General features: G+C 18.7%; 4 protein-coding genes across 4 annotated transcripts; 2 read left to right on the top strand and 2 right to left on the bottom strand.

Moving 5' to 3' along the window:
* Positions 1–1,205: 1,205 nt before the first annotated feature.
* Positions 1,206–4,031, top strand: PRELSG_1443000 (conserved Plasmodium protein, unknown function; the record flags this gene model as incomplete). The annotated part of the gene is made up of 1 exon (XM_028679509.1): positions 1,206–4,031. The coding sequence occupies one exon, from the start codon at positions 1,206–1,208 to the stop codon at positions 4,029–4,031; it is 2,826 nt and encodes a 941-aa protein (XP_028535216.1).
* A 355-nt stretch (positions 4,032–4,386) lies between these two features.
* On the bottom strand, positions 4,387–7,458 carry PRELSG_1442900 (conserved Plasmodium protein, unknown function; the record flags this gene model as incomplete). Its single annotated transcript, XM_028679508.1, has 1 exon — positions 4,387–7,458. One exon carries the CDS (start codon positions 7,456–7,458, stop codon positions 4,387–4,389), a length of 3,072 nt encoding a protein of 1,023 aa, XP_028535215.1.
* A 476-nt stretch (positions 7,459–7,934) lies between these two features.
* K1 (potassium channel, putative) lies at positions 7,935–13,520 on the bottom strand (the record flags this gene model as incomplete). Its single annotated transcript, XM_028679507.1, has 2 exons — positions 7,935–7,964; positions 8,118–13,520. 2 exons carry the CDS (start codon positions 13,518–13,520, stop codon positions 7,935–7,937), a joined length of 5,433 nt encoding a protein of 1,810 aa, XP_028535214.1.
* Positions 13,521–15,516: 1,996 nt separating this feature from the next.
* On the top strand, positions 15,517–17,622 carry DH60 (DNA helicase 60, putative; the record flags this gene model as incomplete). Its single annotated transcript, XM_028679506.1, has 1 exon — positions 15,517–17,622. One exon carries the CDS (start codon positions 15,517–15,519, stop codon positions 17,620–17,622), a length of 2,106 nt encoding a protein of 701 aa, XP_028535213.1.
* Between the last annotated feature and the right edge of the window lie 582 nt (positions 17,623–18,204).

Below are 18,204 nucleotides of genomic sequence, written 5' to 3'. Positions count from 1 at the left end.
AGGAAAAGAAAAAGAAAAAGAAAGAATTAAATTACGATATATTTTTATAAATTTGCATTAATATTAATTTACCATTAAGATAATTTAATAATAAAAAAAAAATTTGCCTTTTTGTATGCCATATATTTATATAAATATTTTCAGAGCCTTTTATTAAGCATAAATTATCGTCATCCAATGAGATTTACTATATATAAATTGAATTCCTGAATGAAAAAATTATATTGTGTTTTTTTTTTTCATTTATTTCATAATTTTATGAAAAATAAAATAATTTTAAAAATACAAAAAAAAAAAAAAATAATACCATCTTTACTATTATTCTATGTTTTTTCTTTTTTTTTTTTTCTATTTTATTTTATTTTGTTTATTTCTTTTTTCTTTTTTCTTCTTTCTTTTTTCTTTTTTCTTTTTTCTTTTTTCTTTTTTCTTTTTTCTTTTTTCTTTTTTCCTTTTTCCTTTTTCTTTTTTCCTTTTTTTGCATATATATTTATGTAGATAAATTTAAAGAATCATAAGAAGATAAAAATTATTTATGATTTCATTTTATTGGACAATGAAAGCATATTGACATTTTTTTATCGTAGTTTTGTTATATGAATATTTTTTTTTTTTTTTTGTTATTTTTTTATATTTTTACTTTTATTCTTAATTTTTTTTTTTTTTTTTTTGTTATTCTTATTACTTCTTATATTCACAATTTAATAAATAATAATTTAGTATATATGAATTCTTTTTTTTTTTTTTTAAATATACTTAAAAATTTTTAAATAAAAAAAAAAAAAAAAAAAAAAAGTTATAATTTTATGTAAATTTTAACTACTTTAAGTAAAAATAAGATATTAAGATAAAATAATTTTTTTAAAGGTTGTAATTAAAATTTTATTTTGTATAAACTATATAAAAAATACCTTACATAAATATACGAAAGTTAACATTTAAAAATGGTGTTAAGGTAGAAAATAAATTTACAACTAAAAAAAAAAAAAGAAAAAAGTAAAAAGAAAAAATAAAAAAGAAATTTTTTTGTGTTAATTATTTGAGCATTAAAATTAGTCCATTTTAAATGTATATTAACTTACACAAGGCTACAAAATTAAAAATTTAAAAAAAAAGAAAAAAAAAATCATAAAGTTACTAATAGTGAAGAATTTAATAATACCTATTTTTTTTATTAAAATAAAAGATTAACAAAAAATAATAAAATGACTAAAAGAAATAAAATAGTAGAAATATTAGAAAAAAAAAAAGGAAATAAGGAAATAAAAAAAATAGCTGGTATACAGAGGAACTTATATAATTCCTTTAGTGAACATTTATTTTATAATAATGAAGAACATATTAATGAAAAAAGAAGTAATAGCTTATTTAATAGAAAAAAAAAGAAAACTAAAAAAAAGACAAAGAAAGATACATATTCAAAAGAAAAGAAAGATATATATTTAAAAGAAAAGAGAGATATATACTCAAAAGAAAAGAAAGATATAATTATGAGTAATTTATTAAACTCAAAAAGTAAACATGAATATAATAAGATTCAAAATAATTCTTATAAAAAAGTTAAACGATTAAATGATAATGGTATATTTAAACATTATTCAAAAAAAAAAAAGGGATTTAATTCTTTTTCTGATTTTAGATATGAAAGAAGCAGATGGATGGGTGAAGAAGATAAGAATGTTTTAAGTACTTATATAGAAGAATTAAGGAAATTATATTTATATAAAAATAGTAATTATGATAGTGTAATAAATGAAATAAAAAAAGACACTTATTTTTGTAGCATATCAGAAAAAATGAATGATAGTAATACATATGACGAAAAAAATATTGTAAATACTATTAAAAGTCAATTTATAAGTAATTCCTTAATAAAAGTATTCAATAATATTGGTAGAGAAATAGTCTACTTAATCCATTTAATGAAACCAACTTCTATTGAAATATTAATAAGAAAACAAATATTAAAAAGAATAAAACAATTTCTTAAGAAGGTTTTTCCTACATTTTACATGATAGTGTTTGGTTCTTGCAATACAGATTTAGATATATATAATTCAGATATAGATATTTGTATATATAACGAATGTAAATCTAATAAAAATAATATTCACGTATTATACAATAAAATGAGTAAGGATAAACTATTTACAAATACTGATATTAAAAAAATATTGCATGCTCGTGTCCCTATAGTTAAATGTTATTTCAGAGAAGTTCAATTATCAATTGATATTTCTTTTAATCAAATAAGTGCATTGACGAGTACAATAAAAACACAAAATTACATAAAAAATAATTCATTAATAAAGTATTTAATTATGTTTCTAAAAATTTTTTTATCACAAAATGATTTAAATGATGCATCTAAAGGGGGAATTAGTTCTTTCAATGTTTTATTAATGCTAACTAAATTCTTAAATGAAAATGAATTTGTTTTTTATAAAAAAAATAGTTTTTTATATATTGGAGAAGTTGTACTTAAATTTATATCTCATTTTTCTTTATTCAAGGATAAATCAAATATGGTTCTTTTTTTAAATAATTCTAAAGAATATGATTTTTCAAAACTTAATTTTTTTAATAAAAAGAATTTTTCTTTCTTTAACAGTAATCTTTATTTAAATGAATTATTTGATGATATATTTTGTACATTAGATATAATTAATCCTTTAGAAGATGAAAAATTAACAAAATTGACTTTTGATAAAATTTTTAAAATTAGAATTTGCTTTAAGGATGCTCTCTTTTCCTTATCTGATTTTGTTTTAAGATATATAAAAAAATATGGTAAAGATTATTATTTAAAATACGATAATATTTTTAAAAATTATTTTGAAAGTATTTATTTTTTAAATTATTTAGGAGATATAGATATAAATGAAAATTTAAAAAAATACTATGAATTTTTTCAATGTAATATTCAAAACTTTGATAAATTAATTGAAAATAAAGATAATTATAATAATACTGAATTTTCTCATAAAGAAAAAAAAACAAATTCTTCCTTTTTAATATGTAGTAATAATAATAATAATAATAGCAATAATATTTGCAACATTAATTGTGAAAGTGTCTTTAATTCTCACATTTCTTTAAATGAAAATAATATTGATTATAAAAATAAAGATGATAAAGTTAAATATAAAAGTGAAAATCCTCATAATTCAATAAATACATTAATTTCTTTTTTTCTCAAAATATTTAAAGAAAATAATGTAAAAGATTACTCCTTAGAAAAAAATGAAATTAATGATCAATATGAATCTAATGAAAATAGAAAAATCACTAAAAACGATTTCATAAATGTAACAAAACATAAGAATAATAAAGAATATAAAATTAATCAAAATGATATTTATACTGATGAGAAAATGATAAACAAACATAAAGTGAAAATAGATAAAAAATATACAGAATATGATTTAGTAAATTTATATAATTCAGATATTAAAAAAAAAATAAATTCTACTTTAAAACCTGATATAGAAAATTTAAACAGTACTAATATTTGTAGAGGTAAAGTAGATAAAAGTGCAAATGACTCTGAAAATATTTCAAACAAAAAAAATTATCCAAATATTTCACTCTCAAGCAAAAATATCAGTAAGCGTTTTCGCATTATAGGAGAATTCAGAAAAGATATTGATTCGTATGATCCTGAAAAATTAGAAAGTATAATTAATAATATTTATAAATTGTTTGATAATGATAATGAAAATGAATATGTTTTTAGTATTTGTAAAAATTTTAGAGCACTAAAATATATTCTGAAGGTTAATAAATTAATATATGATAGATTCAATTATTATTCTTTATTTAAAGATATATATAAAGATGAAGAAAAGATACATATAAATGATAATAAATTAATCGAAAAATTAAAAAAAGAAATGTTAATAAATTTATTAAATATGAAAAAATATGATACAGATGATTTAATTCATTTAGAAATAAATAATGATGTTTTTATAGGTGGTCATACGAAAAATGCTACTAAGACTCATATTGATTTAGATATAAATATATAATAGAGGTTAGAAATGTTACCTTTATTATTGTTTTACAAAAATTATTAATATTTGAATTAACATTTATAATAATTTTTTTATACTATGTATAAACATTTATTTGAAAATAAAAAAAAAAAAAAAAAAAAATATGAAAAAAAAATATATATTTCAATTTATTTTTTTATATATATCTTTTAGATAAATTTCATCATTATTAATATTATCATTTATTTATTTTATTACAATTATTATCTTCTTTATTTTTTTTTTTTTTTTTATCACTAATGTCATTTAATTTTTTTAATGTTGTCAATAATCATAATTAGTTTTATTTCTATTATTAATGTTTTTATAATTTCCTATTAGTTTAGCATCATATACTTTCAATTAAAATATATCTTTCTTTTAAACTAACTATTATTTTATCAATAAAAGTTGTTACATTAGATATTTTTTTGTAACTTTTTTTTTTTTCATTCATCTTATATTCTATAATATTATCAAGATTATTTTTTTCAACTTTTAAATTGCTTGTGTTAGAAAAATTATAACTAGTAAGATTATTAGATTTTTTATTATCATTATATTTGTTTTTTGTGTAATATTTGTTTTCGTAAAATTTTAAATGAGGAAAAATAAAATGAAATATCTTTATACTATTGCTGGATGACTCTGAACTTTTTTTTATATATTCTAAAACTGAAAAAATGAAAGAATATATAAAAGAGTAAATAGCAGGCCTTTTACTTTTATAAACAATATTATGTACATATGGAAGAGAAAAATTTAATGAGTAAATATTATACATTTTGCATAAATCTAGAATTTTAAATAAAGAAAAGAGAATTATTTTAAAACTTTTTCTATTTATGTTTTTTGGTATTATTACATGAAAAATAATGTCTATGTGTATATTTTTTTTTTTTTTTTTTTTTAAAAATTTTTTATAAAATTCACATTTATTTTCATAATTTATATTTGAATTAAATACCTTATTTTCCATACTATTATTGTCATTTTTTCTAAATTTTTCAGAAATAGGAATTTGTGGTATGTTATTATTAATTCTACTTAAATTAAAGTTATTTTCAGTTTTAATTTTATATTTAGAATTATCTATATTTTTTTTATTTCCATTTTTTTCATTCATATTTATTTTGTTTTTCTTTTTGTTTGATATTTCATTCATTGCTATATTTAGATTCATATGTCTTGTTATGATAATATTCCCAAGGCTGAAATAAGAACAATTTTCATTAATTCTAAAAAATTTATTTTCATCAAAATTTTTTATTTTGTTTTTATTTTTCATATTAAGTAAATAATTATATGAGGTAATGTTTTTAAAGTCATTGAAAATATTTAACTGTTCTTTTAAATTAGGAAAAATAAAATCTGTCTTCGTTATACTAATATTTAATAGATTTTTGTAAACATTTTCTTTATGATAATTAAAATCCTCATTAATATATATAATAAGAGCATTTAATTTTTTATCTTTTATACACAATTTGCTTGTATTTATGTTTGTATATTTAGTATTTAAAATTTTCTTTTTTAAAAATCTAACAGAGTTTTCTTTTAAAAACTTATAAGTACTACAATAGCTCATGTTAAAAAAGTTTTTTTCTTCTTTTAAGTTTCTATTTTTAAAGTTTCCTTTTTCATCAAAATATTTTGAATCTTGGTATTTTGGATAAGTAGTATTGTTTTGTTCTTCCTCTTTTATTATAATTTGTATATCTTTTTTTTTTATATTAATGTTTTTTTTTTTATCATTATTGAAAATATCTAGTTTATCTTTAGAGCAATTTCTTTTACTTAAATTATTTTTATCATTTTTCATGTTAATTGAAGAACTTCCTTTTTCATAAATTTTATTTTCATAATTATAAACATAATAAATGTTATAAGTATTGCTTAATGTTTTTAAAAATTTTTTTTTAAATTCAATATTATTTTTATTACCTTGTTCAAATATATTAAAAGGTTCTCCTAAACTAAATATTATAGAAATATTTAATACATCATATAGGGAGTTCTTAACTTGAAAATTCAAATAATTGTAAATATTTATTCTACTCTTAATTAATTTATATAGATAAGAAAAATTAAAGGATTTTATTATACATTTATAATCTTTATCATTTTCAAAGAACTCTCTTGTATTTTCTATTTCATTAGTTTGGCTTCTGATAAGTTTCTTTTCTTTTTCTTTTTCTTCTATAGGCAAAGGGGGTAATGATAAAATATTTTCATTGTTACCAATAATATTAAAAATATAAAATATATTCTCTTTATATTCTTTTAAGTTTATCTGTTGCATTATATTTAATTCATGCTCAATATGTCTATCTAAAGCTTTTTTTTCGGCTATGTGCTTATAAACCATGTTGTTAATTTTTTGTTGATAGTCCCCATTTTTCTTATTTATTTTATTTTCATTTATAATGTTCTCCATTTCATTATTATGAGTAATTGACAATTCTTCTTTTTTTTCATTAAGTATCTCTAAATTTTCACAATTTTTTTCATTCATGCGCTTAAATAAATTGTAAATATTTTTGTAAATATCTATGTAAATATTTTTTTCATCTATATCACTCTTCCTGTTACATTTCACTTGTAATTCAATTAAGTATTTCCAATAGTATACATGAGCATATAAATTTTTCAATTCTTTAATTAAATTTTTTTTTTTTAGATATATTTCTTCTGATAAATGAAAAATATTTTTTTCTAATAGTTTTTCTTTTAGAGAAAACGTCTCCATTTCTCTATTTATATAATAAGTGGATTCATCACGATCACTTGTATTTTTATTATAATCATTATTTTGTCTATGTTGAAGAATATTCCTATAATCATAAATGCTATTTTCATGATAATCACTATATTTAAGGCATGTATTCCTGTAAGGACAATAATTTTCATTATAATAGTTATTTTTTTTTAGTACACCATTAATATATTTGTCTTCTTTTCTTAACTTTTGATGATTTTCTCTTTCTATTAAATTATTTACATTTTTTTCATACGAAATACTATAATTTATAATACGATTTTCATTTTTAGGTTTCTTTTTATTATAATATAGGTTTACTGGAAATTTTTTTTTTTTTTTTTTGCCATTTTTTAAACATTTTATGTTAAAATCATGGAAAATATCAAAAAGAAGAGAATTATTCAAGTCTAATTCAGAAGAAAAAAAATTGAAATAAGAAAAAATTACATAATTAAAAATCATAAAATATTCATCGTAAAAATCAACTTTTTTTTTTTTGTATTTATTTAATATATTATTATATGTTTTAATTAAAACTAATATTAAATCATCATTAAAGTTGTGAAACAACAAATTTATGTAAAAGAGAGCTAAGTTTTTATTAATATTTCTATAAAATTTAAATGTTTTTTTTAAAATAAATTTTTGCAAATCAATCATTTTTTTTTTTTTATGTATAATTTTATATTACAGACAAAAATTTTCTTTACTATGAAGATAAAATGTGTAATTAAAAAAAAATAAATTAAAAAGAAAATAAAACTAAACGAAAGAATATTCTTTTTCTTTATACAAAAATGTAACAACTAAAAAAAAAAATTTTTTTATTTTATCATTAGGAAATTAGAAAAAAAATAAAATAAAATAATCCTAATTAGATACGATACAAAATTTTCTTCTTTAGAAAAAATAAATCTTAAATATATTAGCATAATAATAAGAACAAATTTAACTACATAAAAAATTCTGAAAATAATTTAAATTGTTTTATCACAAAATACTTAATAATTTATTAATCCCTTACTTAATTTCTTTATATATATATATATTATTCACTTAAATTATTTAATTTTTTTTAAAGGCATTTAACTTTTTTAATTTTACTCATTTACTTATATTTTTTTTATTAAAAAAAATTATTTCTTTTTATATGCAATTACGTAAGCCTAAAAAAAAAAAATTGTTAATAAATAAAAAAAAATAGTTTAAAAATTATTTTAGAATATTATTAACATAAAATGTAAAATGTGCACCTAAATTATTAGTATACCAATTTTATATTTTTTATTATTTTATTTCATTTTTATTTTTTTTCTGACCTGGTCATAACGTTCAATTTTCATAGTTCGTGAAGGACATGATAAAATAAATATCTTCATAGATTTATTAAATGAAGGTGAAATATTTAAGTATCGAAGAATTCCAATACATAAGCATTGTTTATTATGTAAAAAATATGAAAAACATTTATAAAATCTCTTTTTATAGAAATAAGATGGAATTGGCAATAAAGAAACTGATCCTGTACTAAGATTTAAATTCTCATGAAATTTTTTTACATTTTTAGAATATTCATTTACATCAGTACCTATCAATGAATATATTACTGAATATTCTATTGCGTATTTACTTATAGGAAGTGAAAATGAAACTAAATTATGTAGCATTTCATCAACAAATATATTTGCAGAGACTAATTCTAATGTATAAATATACTCACCACAGTTTTCCCAAATTTTATTCATTTTTTCATTATCATTATAATTTTCGTAAGATAAGTTTATACTTCCATCTATATATTCTAAACTCTCTGAATTTTTAATTAAACATATTATATAAGGATTTTTATTAACATTAAAAATTTTATAATTTATTTTTCTTTTTTTTTTTAAAGAGCTATTTGACGAATCATAACTAGAGGAAGACAATGTATTTACTTTTATTAATTCATTCATATAAGAAGAATCCACTTCATTTACATCATGATACTTTTTTTTTAAAAATTTTTTTTTATTAATTCTGTTGTCTCTAAATTCCTTTTTGAATACCTTTTTTATCAAATCAGTGTAATTATTCATATTTTTTGATATATGGTGATATAACTGATAAATAATATTTTTAATAATAATTACTTCATTATCTAACCTGTAAGCGTCCTTATCAATAAATAAGCTATGATTAGCATTCAGTATAATTATTCTTTTAGCATAAAAAACACCAGCTTGTATTAAATTAGTGCTATTTAATGCCGATCCCCTAATAAACACCACGTTATTTGAAAAATCAAAAAGATCATTAACGTAATTAAATTTAGGAACGTGCAGAGATAGTATGATAATATTATACTTTATGTCATCATAATTTTTATTCCTTTTTTTTTTTGGAGATTTAATTGAATTATATAAATTAATTTTTAAATGCTTGAAGAGTAAGTGAATATTATCAGGCCAACCACACACTAGCAGTAAGGGTTTATATTTATCTTTAAAAATATTTTGATATGCAGAAATATAGTTATCTAATTCATAAATACCTAAAACAAAATTATACTGTAAGTTTCTTTTTTTTTTTATATTTTCATCACTAGCGTTATCAGTTCTATTTGATTTATTTAAATTTTTATTATTAACAAAATTGTCATTATATAAAGATAAATTATCAGAAGAATTTAATGAACTTTCATTATCTGTTAAAACAATTTTTACTTCTGCATTATTATTTATTTGATTTTTATTTAAGAATTTATTATTATTATTATTAACATTCTTAAAAATGGAATTAAACTTTTCTTGAATTCTCATATTATTATAATCATAAACATTTTTAGAAATACTTTTTATAGATGATAATTTTATCAGGTTATCTAAACTGGTTGTTAGAATAATACCCGAAAAATCTGATGTATAATAATATTTATTTTCTTCTCCTATAATATAATTTATAGGGTTTAAAAAAATTTCTTTATTAATAGTTATAATACCAATAAGAAATGCATTATGCTTTTGATATAAATATTCTGAGGCAGTTTGAAATAGAAACCCTCTCATACATTCTGGAAATTGAAATCTATATATATTATATTTTAATCCTTCTAAGTAATAATACATATTTAAACTAACTTTCTCTAACATATGATAATAATTTTTATAATTCACATAATGGTAACTATTATATCCATCCATTGAATTTAACTGAAACATATTTTCGTTTTCATTATTATTATCATTATTTTTTAAAAAAGGATAATATGAATCATTAATGTTGACTACGTTGTTACATGTATTCTTTGTTGAATTATTTGTATAATTATTTTTCTCGGAAGAATGAGATATTTTATTTGTGTAATTTTTATCTATAATTTTATTAGGATAACTGCTCATTCTATTATAATAATCATTACCATTATTACTATTATTACTGTTATTATGACTATAACTATTATTATGGTTTATTTTTTTGCTGTTATTATTCCCATTATTAATATCAATATTATCATTATTACTATGAGTATTATTTGTATTGCTATTATTTTTTGAAGAACTGACTTTTTTTTGTTTTTTCTTGACTTTTTTAAAAATAGAAAAAAAATTACTAAATTTATTTTCAGAACTTGATAGTTTACATATATTTTTTGTTATTTTTATATCATTGCTACTGAATTTTTCTTTATTTATTTTCTTTAGAATACCGCTATACATTAAAAGTTTTAAATCAATGATATATTTTTTTAAACTGTTAACTGCTTTAGGTTTATAAAAAAAATTAATGATAAGAAAAAAAAGGCCTTTACAATTAACACTTTTAGCTATTAGTGCATATTTTAATTCTTCAATGCTAAGATAATTATAAACATTCATAGATTTAATTAAATCTTTGTATGTATTGTTAGATAATTGAAGAGTAATTGGTATCAGAGAGTTACATATATTATAAGTGCCTATAAACCTTAGAAGACATTGTTGATCATCTTTCTCCGTAATAAAATAGGAATTATTAATATTGATATTCATTTCTAAATTGAGCATATTATTCTTATTTATTTCATTTTTATATTCTGAATATATATCATTAAAATTCCATTTCTTTGTTTTTTCATCTTTGAATTTATTTATAATTTTATTATGTAAAATATCGTTAGAATTAATTATTTGGCTTTGTTCATGAATACTGAAATTTAAGTTGTTGCTAGATAAAAAAACTTGTTGGTATAGTAATGTGTATTTTTCGCAATCAACATTATTTAATATATAGAGAGCTCTTGCATTAATAACAGCATCATATATAATACTAGGACATATAAAACATTCATTACCCCCACTTATGCATAATTTTATGTTTGTATTTTTAACAATACTACCATATACGTATCTATAAATAATAACTGGAAGAGCAGTAAAAACAAAAATGGATTCAACCGAATTGGGAAAGCTATTATTTATACCTTTACATATATATAACAACTGAATGGGGCTAACGGGACCTAATATTAAAATATAATCATCGTCTTGTTTTGGTACTATCCCCATAACAGTTTTGGGGCTGAACATGGCTTCTTTTAATCTTTTAAATTGGGCAGCTACAAAACTTATACAAGTAATAATTATGAACATCGTTAAGAATTTTCCTGCTTTTGTTACAGGTGTATAATCCCCATATCCAACAGTAGACATAGTAATGACTCCAAAATATACAAAGTCTAATGGTTTTACAAAATCCCTTTCTATATCAGGTGCTTCTAATATATACATTATTCCTGAAAAAGTAAATAAAATAGCTAGAGCTAAAATAATTATTCCAATAATAATTATCTTAACGTCATTTAACCAAAAAAAGCAAGAACTTATAGTACTCTCTGCTCTTACCAATCTTAAGAACCTCAAAGGCCCTAATATTAAAAACCAATAGTTTTTATTATCATAACTCGGAAAAAAAAAATTCATAATAAAAGAGGAGACAGGAGTTGTTATAAAGTCAATGAGTGAAAAAAAAGAAAAAATATATTTTAATTTATTATTAGAAAAATATAATCCAACGAAATAATCAAAAACACCACACCATTGAAATGTACATTCAATATATCCATATATAGATGGCACATTTTTCATATTCCATTCAGTTATTTTAAAATTTTTTGGTTTTCTTTCCATATAGCTAGCTGCCCATATCCATATAATACACCATAAAACAATTCTTATTAATATTGCAACTATCCATATTGGTTCATAAGATACATAATGTATAAATCTATGCCTTGTATAAATATATAAGCCCCTAAAAAATAAGAATATATTATTAGATGATTTGGAAGATTTCATACTATAATAAATAAAAAACTGTACCATATTTTTTATTTTATTGAAGAATTTTATTTTATTTAAATTTTTTTTTTTTTTTTTTTTTTTATGAAATAAAATAGCATTTTTAGTTGCATAGGGATTGTTAACAATATAATTCTTGTGATATTTTTTTCCATTTGTTTTCATTTCTTGTTCATATTTTTCTTTTTCAAAAGTGTTATTAAAGTATATATTTTTATATAATTTATTATCAAATTCTTCATTAGAGGATGAATAATCAAGTGAACGAGCAAATTCATTTGGATGAGCTTTTAAAATTTCAGTAAATATATTGTCTTTATGTACAGAAGCAAATGTTAATGGTAAATATTTATTATATATTGTTGATTTCTTAGTTGCCAATTGATTTTTATTTCTTATAAATTTATTAGAAGGTTGGCCTAAGAATATTTTTATATTGTCTAAACTCGCAGAATCTTTTATTATATTTTTATTTTTATTCAGGTCCATAGTGAAACTAAGAGACTTGCTTAATTTAAAACTTGTTTTATTAGATTTCCTTATATTTTTTTTTAACCAAACATTACAATCATCTAGATAAATACTCTCTCTCTTATAGTTATTTATGTAATCATTTCTGTAGATATTACCTTTTTCTTTTTCAGTTTCATTTGATGCATTTACTTTACTTGTATTGTGCATATTTAATTTAATATTTTTATTTATTTTTTTTTTATCCTCATAATCATCTTTTCTCTTTTTTTCCTTTTTCTTAGCTTTGTATGTAGAAAAGAAAGTTTTAAAACTATTTTTTTTTAAAAGATAATTTTTATTCATACATTTATTTACGTTTACAGAAGAATATGAATTCAATCTATTTTCTTTTTCTACTGAGTTAGTAGTATCTTTATCACTATTTGATAAATTATCATAGTAAAGTGGTCTATACTGATGAGAATATTTATTTACATTTCTAGCTCTCATAAAAGTATTCTTTAAATAACGATAAAAAAAAGGAAACTGTAGTAAAATGTAAGAAATTAACATACTACCTAATTCAAGAATTAAAATGTAAAAAATAATTACTGCTCCGTAATTAATAGAAATGTCAATAGATGCATAAAGAATTAATATTACTATAAATAAACATAAGAGTGATGTAAATATTTTGTAAATATAATTTTGTATCCTGAATAATCTTATATTTTTTTCTTTTTTTTTTTGTTTATGATTATTTATATTACCGCTAATGTTATTATCATAAACAATTTTTATATTTTCTTCAAAAATATTGTTGTGGTCATCATTTATATGTATTTTCCTATCTTTATTAATTGAATTATTAATAGAATGATTTATGTCTTCGATCTTCTTATTTTCTCTTATATACTTAGAACTAGAATATATTCTTTGTTCTTTTTCCATAGTGTTATGTAATTTATTATTTATAATTTTAATATTCTTTTTTGTGTAATCTTCTTTTGAATTACTTTGTATCTGTTCTTTATTTTTTTCTACATTATTTTCTATATTATCCTCCTCATTCTTAACTTTATTATTTTTATTTATCATTTTATTTGTTTAGCAAATAATTATAAATATATACATAAATATATATACGGGTTACATATATATATATGTTTAGAAAGCGTTAGTATCTTAAATATTTTTTGCAAATAAATGTAAACAATATGTGTACATATTCTGAATTTTTTTTTATTTGACACAATTTTTAATTTAAGAATATTCATTTAACTTCATTTTAGAATTTTGTTAAGTTATTATATACATATATATGTAAATATGCATATTTTTCTTTTGTTAGTAACTTTTTTGATAAGTTAAAATACTTTATATTTTATTTAAAGAGATAAGTTCATTTATATATAATTTTTTTTTTCGGAATATGAATTTTTTTTTTGTTCTCAAAATATTATTCTCTAATTTTATTAACAAATTATTTTTACAACTATGATTGTACATGTTAAAAAAAAAAAGCAAAAAAATGTTATGTCTGATATAAATATTTGGAAGTATATATGTAATAATTTAACGATAAGTTAAATTAATATTAATTTAAAATTAAAGATTGTTCTAAGATGATTAAAAATAGTATCTTTATTTTAAGGAATATGATACAAAAAAAAAGAAAAAAAAAAAAAAAAGAAAAAAAAAAGAAAAAAAAAAGGAAAAATAATAAGAAAAATAAAAAGGAAAAGATAAAGGAAAAGGAAATGATAAAGGAAAAGTAGAAAAATAATTAATACTACCAATATAGTTATTATTGGATTAATAATAAGTTAAAACAACTAATGTATAAAATTTTTTTTGTTAATATTAATAAATATAATACTTTCAATAAAGTTAACAGAAAAAAAATAAACTAAATGCCGTTTTGTGTTTAAATTCTCATTATTTATATAACGTAGCACATCCTAAAATTTCATTAAATCTTTCTTAAGCAATCTTAATAAGAAATGTTGTTTATATCAAATAATATTTAAATATAGTTTTTTTAAATATCATGTAAATATAAATAAGTAATTTTTTTATATGTAATTCATAAAATTTATTACTCAAAAATAGCTACTTATCTTTATCTTTTAAATCTAGTTATAAACAATTCTCAAGGATAATGGAATAAAGGATACTTTATATTATAAAATGTTAATAAAAAAAAATAATAATAAATATTACAAAAATATTACATGAACGATAAATAATAGATTAAAAACATTTCTTTCTTCATTATAAGATATATTTCTGACTTAAATATTTTATCTATAACAATAAATTCATATTCAAAATTAAATATTTCATGTTTTTATATGTTATAAACTTTTTTTAATTGAAAAAAAAAAAAAAAAAATTATAATTTTTATGATTTAAAAAATATGTATGAGTTTATGCATATACATACAATTTTTTTTTTTTCATACATATATATAGCTTCGTGATGTATAATAAAAATTAAATAAGAAAAATAAAATTCCTTTTTGATGGATACTTTGTAAAAATTAAAATAGTTTTTTTATTTTTAATAAAAATATATAAATAAATTTATTGCACTTTTTAATATAGTTTAAGAACTTGTAAAGAGAAAAAAAAAAAAAAAAAACATATCTACATAAAAACATTAAAAAGAGCAAACAAATTATATGGAAAAAAAAAGAGAAAAACATATACATCTTTATTTAATAGAAAAAGTAGAACTGTAATTTTTTTTTTTATTTTATTACAACATTGAAAATAAATATTTAAAAATATTTATGCATATATGTTATTTTTTTAAAAGTTACAAATATGCATTAACAGAATTTATAAAACAAATCATCTTAAAATTATTAACTGAAATTAATTAAAAATTAAGGGCACATTAGTTTTAACTTTTTTTTCTTTCTTATTTTTTTTGTCAAAAAATATGAGAAACATATTGAAGCTGAAGTCAATCAACTGTGATGCTAATGAGAAATTTTTTTTTTCAAAAAATTTTTTATTCATAAAAAATAGATCATCAAAATTTAATACTTCAGGTAAAATACTAGGAAACAATATAATTAATAATAATGAAAATATAATAAAAAAAAGACAATCATTAAACAACATATTGAAAAAAAGTATCTTTACGGAAAATAAAATTAAAAATAATATTAATGAAGAATATCCTATAAATAAAAATTTAAATGATGTAAATGAAAATTTTGATAATCATTTAAATGAAGATTTTGATAATGATCATAAAGAAAATATCACTAGTAATGAAAAAAAAAAGGCATTTAATGATGAGTCTGATAACTTAAACAATAATTTCCAAAATCATGACATGTTCGACGAAAATTTGAATAACGACGATTTAAATGAAAATTTCAAAAGTTACAAAAATTTTGATAGAAATGAAATAAAAAGGAATTATACTGGTGAAAATGGATTCATTAATAACAAAAATAAAAGGTATAATAATTATGAAAAGAGAAGAAAATATAATAATTCATATAAAGAAGATGGCGAACAAATATCAAATTATTCTAGAAATTTAAATAATTCTGATAGGTATTCAAGTTTAGGAAATAATTTAAAAGATATTGAATGGAATAAAGTAAAAGTTAAAGTAGAAAGAAAAAATTTATACAATGATAATAATAATAATTTAAAGAATTTGTCAAATGAAGAATTGCAAAACGAATTAAAAAAAAATAATATATTTGTAAATAAAGATTTATTAATCAACAATTTCATAACTAAATTTTCTGATTTAAATTTTCATGAATCAATATTAAATTATTTGAATAGTAAATTTAATGAGCCAACAGCCATTCAAAAAATTACTTGGCCAATAGCTTTATCAGGAAAGGATTTAATTGGTGTTGCTGAAACAGGAAGTGGTAAAACTCTAGCATATGTTTTACCATGTCTCATGCATATATTAAAACACAAACAAGTAGAGTTAGACAAAAAAAAATTAGATTCGAAGGAAAATGAGGCAGAAGAAAAAGAGGAATATAATATATCACAAATTAATAAAAACAATTTAAGTCATGATTTAGAAAATGATATGGGAAGTGGATATGAGGATAATAATACATATGGATTAATATTATTACCAACAAGAGAATTATGTATGCAAGTACTAGATGAAATAAAAATTTTTGAAAGATCTTTGAATTTAAAAAGTGTTGCAGTATATGGAGGAGTACCAAAATATTTTCAAATTAATAATTTAAAAAAGGGAGCAGATATCATTGTTGCTACACCAGGAAGACTCTTAGATTTTTTAGAAAATGGCATAATTAATTTATTAAAAAGTATTTATGTTGTTATTGATGAAGCAGATAGATTGCTAGATATGGGTTTCGAAAAACAACTAAGAAAAATAATGACACAAGTTAATAAAAATAAGCAATTATTATTTTTGACGGCTACATGGCCTGAGCAAGTCAGGAAATTAGCATATGATTTTTGCTCATTTGATCCAATAAAAATTCAAATTGGTAAAAATGAATTAACAGCAAATAAAAATATTGAGCAAGATGTAATAGTTAGTTCATCAATTGATTTGAAAAAAAAGTTATTAGATTGGTTAAAAGAAAATTATGAAAATAACAAAATATTAATATTTTGTGATACAAAGAGAAATTGTGATAATTTATGTAGAGAATTACGATACCATCAATACAATGCATTATCTATTCATGGTGATAAGCAGCAAAGAGAAAGAGATAGAATATTAAATAATTACAAAAGTGATAGATGTAATATATTAGTTGCAACTGATGTAGCTTCAAGAGGATTAGATATTAAAAATATTTCTATTGTTATTAATTATGATATACCAAATACTATAGAAGATTATATACATAGAATTGGGCGAACAGGAAGGGCAGGAAAGAAAGGAAAATCAATTTTATTCTTTTCTTATGATTATTACGTACCTCAAAAACTAAAGTTTGCAAAAGAACTAATTAAATTATTAAATAAAACTAGTCAGCCTGTACCTGACCAACTTAAGGAAATCGCATATTCTAGATAAAAATATTGAACAATATATAATTAAAACAAAATATATAATGGCAAAAAGACAGAATATATATTTATTTATAAAATTAAGTCTTAAAATATATAATAATATTTCTATATAATATGTTTGGTATACGATACCTATTCATTACATAATATATTTATTGCCATTTTTATTTTTTTTTATTTCTTATTTTAAATAAATTTAATAAGATTTTTTTTTTTTTAATTTTGTATTTTGGCATTGTTGGTGCAAGTACCTAAATATTTAGTCTATTTTTTAATTTACTTCTGCAATTAATTTATGAAAATTAATTTGTTTTTTATATTTTTGTAATTTTAACATTCTATTTTATTTTTAATATCTTTTAATCACTTTTAAAAATACTAAGTTTTATTTTCTTTAAACTTTAAAATTTTAAATATAAAAACTTTTAATAGAAATTAAAAATTATGTATAATACATTTTTTATATAATGGAATAATTTATTTTAAAAAAAAGAAAAAGAAAAAAAGTGTGTAAATACTATACACATATGTATATAATCCTAATTGGTTAATTTTTAAAATATTAAATTTAGTGTAGTTTGATCTA

The sequence above is a fragment of the Plasmodium relictum genome (genome assembly GCF_900005765.1).
Source record: "Plasmodium relictum strain SGS1 genome assembly, chromosome: 14".
NCBI classification, from domain to species: domain Eukaryota; phylum Apicomplexa; class Aconoidasida; order Haemosporida; family Plasmodiidae; genus Plasmodium; species Plasmodium relictum.
Note: the sequence above shows the minus strand (reverse complement) of the source record. Positions and strands in the feature narration are given on the sequence as shown.